The sequence below is a fragment of the Carya illinoinensis genome, chromosome 5 (assembly GCF_018687715.1).
Source record: "Carya illinoinensis cultivar Pawnee chromosome 5, C.illinoinensisPawnee_v1, whole genome shotgun sequence".
Taxonomy (NCBI): Eukaryota; Viridiplantae; Streptophyta; class Magnoliopsida; order Fagales; family Juglandaceae; genus Carya; species Carya illinoinensis.
This window is the reverse complement of record NC_056756.1, coordinates 45,695,145-45,704,598: the sequence shown is the minus strand read 5'-3', so window position 1 is coordinate 45,704,598 and position 9,454 is coordinate 45,695,145. Positions and strand designations below refer to the sequence as shown.

Below are 9,454 nucleotides of genomic sequence, written 5' to 3'. Positions count from 1 at the left end.
GTTGACTTTAAGAGGAGAATTATAAGTTTGAAAAATGTAGTTATAAATATAATTATGTATTAATTTGAGTATTAATTTGATGTGATTAGTTAAAAAATAAATTTTATTAAAAATAATATTAATTTAAATTTTAAATATAAAAAAATTAATATTATTACGTAAATTAGTGGGGACTTTTCTCGTAAACAGCAAAATTCTTATAAGTTTTCTTTTCTTTTTGACTTTAGGCATCCCCCATTTTGGGATGGAATCCGGATCTTTTAAATAACATTCTGCCTGTAGCCATCTGGGGGTATCGCGGGAAAGAACAAGCGAGGTTGTGTTAGCGGTTTTATGTCGGCTGGGTTTGATTTGGTTCTGATCGGGGCTCTGTTGAAGGTCTGGAGCCTTTTCTCTGTTGCTACTTTTTCTGCGTTGTTTGCTGTCTGCTGCTGCTGCTGCTGCATGCTTCTCTGCTTTTTCAGGCAGAGGTTGAATCTGGTGCGCTGTTCCGTTTCGATGCGATTGAGGCAAAAAATGCTCGACTTCTGTGTTTGGTTTACTCCTGTTTGGTACTCTTTTGTCCACTTGGGTTGGATGGCAGTGGGATTCTGAGAAGAATATAGTAAGAGTTTTCATAGATAAACTTTTACAAGATTTAATCTGGTTTTTGCAGTTGAAGATGGAGAAAATAATCGGGACGATGGGTGAGAGAGGGGGGGAATACAGAAGCAGTTGTCGACGAGGTAATTGAAGGTGTGGCCGTCGCAGTTGTAGGTGAACCTTTTGTTGGGCAGCTGGTCTGATGCGGTGCCTGATTTAGGGTTTTTTTTTTTCCTTCTGCAAAGTCCTAATTAGGGTTTTGTTTTTTATTTATTTATTTATCTTCGTTGGGCAGCACGGGTATGTAAAGAGGAAAAGTGAGAGGAGAGATAATACTAAGGCGGTGGATTGCCCTGAGTAGAACACACTGGGAAGACGAAAAAGTTATTAGAAGACGGAGGAGATGAAAAAGTTAAAGCGGTCTTCCAGAAATTGAAGGCGGGGTGGAACATGGAGGGATGAAACGGCGATTTTGATATGCATGTAGGGGCAAAATGGAAAGCATAATGTCAGAACAAAAAACACCCTTTCACGAGAAGATTGACGGCTTTTATATAATATAGAATGAATGATATATATGTATATATAATTATCACCAAAACCAACTGCCAATTTTGTTTTCCCACATGATCAAAAGAAATATATATTTTTTCCCACAAGCATTCCAATAGAAGGACCGCTGGCTGAGGCTCGAACATGAACTCTGACAAAATGTTGAAGATTTTGATTTTAGTCTTTCTATTCTTCTTCCCATTTTGCAGTTCCACTGAAACCTTAACACAAAACCAATCCATCAAAGACGGCCAAACTTTGATATCCAAAGAAAAGAACTTCTCCATTGGCTTCTTCAGCCCAGCCAACTCCAGCTATCGTTATCTTGGTATTTGGTTCGCCAAAGTGACAGAACTGACTGTGGTTTGGGTTGCAAACAGGAACGATCCTTTCAATGATTCCTCGGGAATTCTCTCGATCAAGCAGGATGGAAATCTTGTTCTTCATGACGGCTTTAACCGTTCTCTCTGGTCTACAAATGTTTCAGTTCAAGGGCAAGCCTCCACTGCAGCTCGGCTCCTGGATTCGGGAAACCTAGTACTGGTCCAGGAAAACAACAAAACGGTGTTATGGAAAAGCTTTGACTATCCGACAGACACTCTGCTGCCCAACATGTCGATTGGTTTGAATCGGAGAACCGGGCTCGACAGATTCTTAACGTCTTGGAAGTCCCGAGATGACCCCGGAACTGGGGACTGTATCTATAAGCTAAATCTTAATGAGGCGCCACAGTTCTTCTTTTACAAGGGTTCGATACCATATTGGCGGTCTGGACCGTGGCCATGGAGGTCCTCTGCAATAAAATCCAATTATAAGATCACTTACATCAACAATGGAGATGAGATAGCTTACCAATACTTCTTCGATGACCCCGCAATCATCACAAGAATAGTGGTAGACAACTCCGGATTGCTCCGGCAATTAGTATGGAATGATGGTGAAGATCGATGGAAGGAGTTCTGGTCTGCACCCACATATCGGTGTGACAAGTATGGACAGTGTGGCGCGTACAGTGTTTGTAACCCCGACGATGTTGATTTCGAATGTTCATGTCTCCCAGGGTATGAACCAAAGTCTCCGAGGCAATGGTATCTCAGAGAAGGTTCTGAGGGTTGTGTAAGAAAGAAGTCGGGTTTGTCGATGTGTGGGAATGGAGAAGGGTTTGTGAAGGTGGAGCGTGTGAAGGCACCGTTTTCGTCTGTCTCAGGTCAGATGTATTTGAGTATTATGAGCTATGAAGGGTGCGAGCAAGCTTGCTTGAGGAATTGTTCTTGCACAGCTTTTACAAGCTTGAATGATGGGAAAGAAACTAATTGCTTGCAATGGTATGGAGAGTTGATGGATATTGAAGTGCGTGATGATGAGGGGTACCAAAGTCTAAATGTTCGTGTGGATGTGGAAGATTTAGGTATGCTTCTTTCTCTCGCAAGAGAAATGTTATTTTTCATCCTTAATTTTGTTATAATTTAAGCAACTTTTTATCTAAGTGGTTGACCTATGAAACCATTTAAGATGTGTCATATTAACTAGTATAATTAAGGACGATAAAATCAAGATGGAAAAAAGCAGCATTACTTATCTTATTTCCTTCTTTTTCCTTTCAGCCAAGTATACAAGGAAGTCCGGAGGTTTTCTTGGGAATAAGGGGAGGCTGGCTTTAGTAGTAATGTCTATTGCTGTGCCATTGTTGCCAGTAATTTTACTAGCCCATTTATGGCTAAAGAAGAAGAAGAGGAAGAAAACGAGAGGTAAATAAAATCAGTTGCATGGTATTTGTTCACATATATATGTGTGTGTGTTCCACTAAGTGGTAACAAAAGTTCTCATATGTCAGGAGTCATTTAGGTTAGTTTTCCAGATGATGAAGGTCCTTAAATGCTCTATTAATTCCAATTTGTATTAAACAATTTCTCCAATTAGGTTTTAGGACAGTGAAGAGAAAATTGCACAATCAGTCAGTAAATTTTACTGATACCAAAGGCTCTTTGGAGGGAAATGAGCTCGAGGACAGTAATACCAACTTTGATCTACCCATTTTCGATCTAAGCTGCATAGTTGCTGCCACAGACAATTTCTCTCCAGCCAATAAACTTGGGCAAGGTGGTTTTGGCCCTGTTTTTAAGGTATATATGGTGACAACTCATGATTTCCATCTTGCAAGTTTTTTTGTATTTCAATTTCCTTAATATTCTATAACAATGAGAGTGTGAAGGGGTTAAATGGAACTGAAGGAGCAGATTGACTAATCATGTCAGGGTCAATTACCTAATGGACAACACATAGCTGTAAAAAGGCTATCCAAGAGTTCAGGACAAGGGATAGAAGAATTAAAAAATGAAGTTCAGTTGATTGCGAAACTTCAACACAGAAATCTTGTCAAAATGTTAGGCTGTTGCATTCAGGGGGAAGAAAAGATGCTGATTTACGAGTACATGTCCAACAAAAGCTTGAACAACTTTATTTTTGGTATGTCTTGTTTCTAAAAATTTGTTCCCTTCATATACATATATATACTGTTGTCATATAACCACATACAAATAACTATTGAAATCACCATTTTGAGTGTTACTGCAACAAAATTGTGTTACAGATCCTACAAGAAGTTCATCCCTGAATTGGAGCAAACGCTTTGAAATAATCATTGGGATCGCTCGTGGGATTTTGTATCTTCATCACGACTCGAGGTTGAGAATTATCCACAGGGATCTTAAAACAAGCAATATTCTACTTGATGATGAGATGAACCCCAAAATTTCAGATTTTGGTGTGGCTCGCATACTCAAGGGGGACCAAATTCAAGACAGGACAAACAGAGTTGTCGGAACATAGTGAGTATCATATGCAAACTATTCCCACGCTTAAAACTACACTAATTTTTAAGCACTACGAAAATCTTAAGGTTACCTTTTATACTGTTCAGATGCAATGACGTTAAGATTAACTTTGACACAATTCTTGTGCAGTGGTTATATGTCACCAGAGTATGCAGTATTTGGAAAATTTTCGACAAAATCAGATGTCTTTAGTTTTGGTGTAATATTATTGGAGATCGTAAGTGGCAAGAAGAATAATGGTTCTTATATGGAGCACCCTTCCCTAACTTTGATAGGACATGTAAGTAACTAAAAATAACAATATTTACCACTTATATCCTCGGATTTGGATCCCTTAGCATTCTTATTCAAACTCAAAAGTCTTCAAGCATGGGAGAGATATACACGTAAAATAAGTCTTTCAACATATATTATTGTCCAAGTGAATTTTTTGGACAATATTATATACTCGATAAATGTTGTAGGGTCTACTTTGGATTTATCTCTCTCTCTCACTCTTGATCCTAGAGTTTATAGGGGATCTAAATCCTTTATAATACAACCTTTTTATTCATAATGCTACGAACCACACAGGTCTGGGAACTATGGAGAGAAGATAGAGCCTTGGACATAGTTGATTCATCGATAAATGAGTCATATGTTCCCCATGAAGTCTTGAGAAGCATTCAAATTGGGCTGTTATGTGTGCAAGAAGATGTTAGAGATCGACCAGATATGCTGGAAGTTCTGCTTATGTTGGGTACTGATGCAATCACCCTTCCTTCTCCCAAACAACCTGCTTTCATTTTCAGAACAACATCTGATGATTTAAAATCAGTTTCAAAAGGATATTGTTCTGTAAATGAGGTGACATTAACCAAAGCTGAAGCTCGCTAATTTGTTAGGGGGCTGCATTCATATTGTTTCATTAATTTTAGGACTAGTACTTGGCATTTTACTGTTTTTGGTGCTAATGAAAAGCTTCACTATATATATATTTTTTTCTGTTTTCTTTTTCTCAGTTTGCTAATACTGCAGATATTGTTACTTGTATTCTGCTATGACTTTGTAGATGAGGTGTTAATATTTTATAGTTGGAAGAACCTTGACTTTGTTGTCCATCGAAAGATTCAATCAAATCTTGAAACTTACCTGCTCACCAGCAACCCTAAAGTATTTATTTTAAGCCAAGTTATTGACTTTTCAAGGCTGAACTTCAAAGGGGGAGCCGAGTTTTGAGCAGGTGCCCCAAACTTGTCGCCTTAACATTACATCCCATAGCCATTGGCAAACAATCATCCCATGTACATGAACTTGACATGAGTTTTTGTACATGTCTTCTTCCTTGAATAAAATTTTCTATAAAGTTGTCAAAGGCAGGAGTCATTATCACAAATGAAGCCCAAGTACGTGTAGTAATTGCCCACTATTATAATTTATATATATATATATATATGCATAGTGATCAAATACATCCAAAGCCCCGTCTTCTTTTGCACCTTTTTACTTGAAAGTCAATCAACAAACAAGGACGCTAGCTGTTGGATCTTAATATATAGTGATTCTCTATATGTTGGTCAGAGTCTTGATCTCGTGCAAGGGAGATAGTATTTTTGAAAGAAAGGATGAAATGTCAAAAAGCTTGTTTAATTAATCTAGAATCATTGCATTCCTTACTTTTTATTTATTTATTTATTTATTTTTACCCCAAAATTAAAACCATTGCATTCTTTGTTTTGTAGACGTAATGATGGGAAATGGTGCCCGTTCACAATAGGCACAAACAACCCTGGGAGGTTCTTGGTGTGATCATCCATCATGATATTCTTTCCCCCTAGGGGCGCTAGAATTTCCGAGTATCAAATTTTGACATTCGTGTCTTTATTTTGTAAGCAGCTTGGAAATTTCGAGGCATGCATCCTAGTCACTTTTAGAAGTAGTTCATCCCCCATCTTTCTTGGTTTGGGAAAATTTGTAGAAACTTAGATGATCTTTGTTAATGTGAAATGTTGAAATATTCCCCAGCCAGAGCAGCCCAAATATGGGATATGAAGCTGCAGTCGTGGAGGTACTGTAGCTTATGGTTTTTTAGGGGGGGATAGAGAAGCTCGTATCCGTGCTTGTTTGGATAGTAAGATGATGAGAGGAGGTAGTCCGTGAATAGTAATGAAATGATTTGAACTGAAATATTTTATGGGGTTTTGAAAAAAGAAAAGAAAAAAAGTTGAAAAAAAATATTATAAAGTTAAAACATTGTTAGAATATAAATTTTTAATATAATTTTTATTTTGGGATATAAAAAAGTTGAATTTTTTTATAATTTGTTTGGAAGTTTGGAAAAGTTATAATGATTATATGAGAAAATTGAAAATTTGAAATTAAAAATATTTGTATTTGTAATATTTGAATATTGAGATAAGATGGGAATGAAATGAGATCAGATGAAATACTTTTACCATCCAAACTAAGCCTTAAGTGTTTGTATCTGAATTTTGGATAAAAATAAAGATGATGCACAAAAGAAATCTAACAGGCAAATTAAGCCAAAGTATTACATTAATCTCAAAATCATAACCACATAGCTAATCAACCAATAAAGGACGTTATCCGAGAACTTTAATATCTTTGTGATGTCTCTATTTTATTAGAGATCATTTAAAAAAGAGTCATGCCACGCAATCTGTTTCTAATAGAATAGAATGACAAATGGTCCAGATAGATCGATGTGAGTTAAGAGTTGGACATTCGAGCATGCAGCATACGCTCACCTCCGACTCTATTGAAGTAGATGGAGGTCGATCGCCAAGATAAGGCATAAGAAAGTACAATGGAGCTTCTGAATTTATATATATAGATACATGTTACATTGGAAGTCTTTGCATTTATATACACAGATTGATGATCTAATTATACCACTTCAATGTTGAAAAGAATAACTATATATATCCTCCATGCGTGCATCTGAATTGTGCATGTATATACACGTTAGACTGAATATTTTCAAAGATCGAAACTCTCAAAAGTCGTAGTATTCATGACGTTCTCTCAATGATTACTGTAACGTCGCCTACATGGATGAAGGCTTCAAAATCTGATGCGTGCATGCTTATTTTCTTTCATTTTTTAGTTTTTGTAAAAATTTCTTGTTTCTAATTTATAAAGCATCTGACTTGTTTTAAATATTTAAGAGGTTAAAAGCACTTAAATTTATACATATATTTATAGAAGCACTTCCTGATAATTATAAGTCGATTTGCTTATCTTTGAGAGTTGGAAAGAATTTAATAATGAATTATTTACACCTTTGTTGTAACGCCAAAGTGCTAAAAGACATCCGGATCAGATGGGGATAGGATAAAGTAAGAGCAAGGCCTGTGGTTTGATGTTGTTAAACGTTAAAAAATATGGGAAAGATTGGCACAAATGTGTCAAACTATTAGCCACTTGAAGTAAAGAAAGAAGAGATAAGGGATCTCCTATGGGAAGATTTTTTCTTTCCCTTTTTCTCTCTTTCTTTTGTTTATAATGGATTAAATGCAATTTGTTTAGGGAAAGACAATGACAGCACACAAGAAGGAAAAGTGTTGTGGCGTTCAATTCCTAGACAAAAGCATTATATTTGATCATTTTCCATTTCCTCCTGGAAAATTTGGGGTTTCTTTTTTATCCACTTCGTTCAGACATGTCAGCTACTGTTTAGTAGTTCCATCATCCTCCGAATTGCTCCCTGCTCGAAACTGTGTAGTCACCATTCCAGTCCAGGTAATATCCTCCATTTCCTCTGCAATATTTTGATGAACTTCTGCTACTTGGTCTTCACGACGATAGTATTGAATTAGCCCATTTTTGCATAATACTTGGGCTTTTTCTTCTTCTTCTTTTTTTTTTTTTGGGGTCGCGGGGGAAGACAACTATTATTCTAACGGCCAAATTCAAACAGTACCCAACCCTTTATTGGTTTACATTCACACCCAATAATGTGTTCATACGACCATGAAGTTATGCATTCAGTCACAACCATATACACACATATATTGGGTAACTCCATTCAAGACAACCCATTTGTGTATATATATATATATATGAATCGAAGTTGGTAGAAACCATATATATATATATATATAATTGGAAGGCAATCCATTTAATCAACAAAACTGAAGAACTTCATGCATTGACTTATTACTGTAACATAAATTTCCTCGTTTCTGTTCTCTAGATTTTTCTGGATTGCAGTATTTAACAAAATGGTTGGAAGAAACTAACAATAGCTCTAACATGAATAACTTCAAAACAAAAAGGAAGCAATGCTTGGCAACAGATATCATATCAGTGATACTTCTGAATCTCATTCTCGTGCCTTTTATGATCGATGCAGAGAGTGATGACGGGAAAGAGTAATCAACCACCGCAGCCTCCACCACAGCCGGCAGCACAAACTGTGCCATTGGTATCGGTGGGGGTTGCAGAGTCTTTTTCTTTGGATGCACCATCTGCGCAGGCAAAGATGATAGCTGTAATAAGAGAAATCATGACCAACGCACCCCAGAAGATCAAAACTGCACTGCTGCTGCTTAAGCTTTCATTGTTGCTGCTTCCATCCCCTCGTGCTGCTTCCTTCCATTCCCTCACCATCTACGTTCAATCTCTCTCACTAACTCTCTTTTGTCTGTTGAAATTGCTAGCAATTCTATGTACTCTCGGGTGAAGGACACTAACATAAACGAGGACAAGGCTATAATCCGTTGAATAGTACACTATATAAATTTATCAGACAGTTGGTCTTCTCGGGCAAGCTAGGAATCAAATTGCACCGCGTTTCAATTCTGTGGGCCGTTCAGAGACAAATGTACACGAGTACAGAAACATTGACTAGAAAAACCGTAGTGTGTCCAGACTCCAGGCCCAGACCTTATCCCTTTCAAGCCGCTTTGTTGACGGGAAAAGTGACATAAAAAGAAAGTAATGTAAACGGGAAAGAAAAGAGGGGCCTCTTTCCTCACAAAAGATCCGGAATCTTTGCAAATTTTCACCAATTAATCATATGTGGAGATGCACTATAATTTTTTTCGATCTAAATACAGTTTATAAATAATATGAATTTTAAATGATATAGTAAGTTTGACATGTTATGTTTATAAATAGAGTTAATCTAAATATAAATGGAGACTGCTTATACAAATCTATATAATTATGTTTAAAAAAATTTTAAAATTTAATAGTATTTTTTTTAAAATAATATTTTTTTCCTTTTACTTATATTCATCAATGAGACTGCGCACACGCAGTCTCTCACTCAAGATTATAAATAAAATTTCTCTTATATATCTAATCTAATTGGTTTAATGAATTAAAATTAAAAATTAAAAACAAATTAAATTGATGTTTATTACATTGACAATGCATCACTAGTTATATAAAATTAGTCAAATCTTTACAATAAAGTTTATAGCAAGTTTGGCAGTTGACTAGTTGCCTCAAATTTTGATTGACTTTTTTTTTATCATTAA

General features: G+C 36.3%; 2 protein-coding genes across 4 annotated transcripts; both read left to right on the top strand.

Annotated features, from left to right (window-relative positions):
• Positions 1-357: 357 nt before the first annotated feature.
• On the top strand, positions 358-5,096 carry LOC122311816 (G-type lectin S-receptor-like serine/threonine-protein kinase At1g11410). 3 transcript variants are annotated; one of them, XM_043126508.1, is made up of 8 exons: positions 358-551; positions 656-2,542; positions 2,739-2,882; positions 3,055-3,257; positions 3,390-3,600; positions 3,725-3,962; positions 4,098-4,248; positions 4,542-5,096. In XM_043126508.1, exons 2-8 carry the CDS (start codon positions 1,279-1,281, stop codon positions 4,842-4,844), a joined length of 2,514 nt encoding a protein of 837 aa, XP_042982442.1. In that variant the 5' UTR covers positions 358-551; positions 656-1,278; the 3' UTR covers positions 4,845-5,096. The 3 variants fall into 3 exon arrangements, with proteins under 3 accessions (XP_042982442.1, XP_042982441.1, XP_042982443.1); XM_043126507.1 differs by having other exon boundaries at positions 358-2,542; XM_043126509.1 differs by lacking the exon at positions 4,098-4,248 and having other exon boundaries at positions 358-2,542; positions 4,542-4,680.
• Positions 5,097-7,365: 2,269 nt separating this feature from the next.
• On the top strand, positions 7,366-8,942 carry LOC122311822. Its single transcript, XM_043126539.1, has 2 exons — positions 7,366-7,709; positions 8,323-8,942. Exons 1-2 carry the CDS (start codon positions 7,506-7,508, stop codon positions 8,650-8,652), a joined length of 534 nt encoding a protein of 177 aa, XP_042982473.1. The 5' UTR covers positions 7,366-7,505; the 3' UTR covers positions 8,653-8,942.
• The last annotated feature ends 512 nt before the right edge of the window (positions 8,943-9,454 follow it).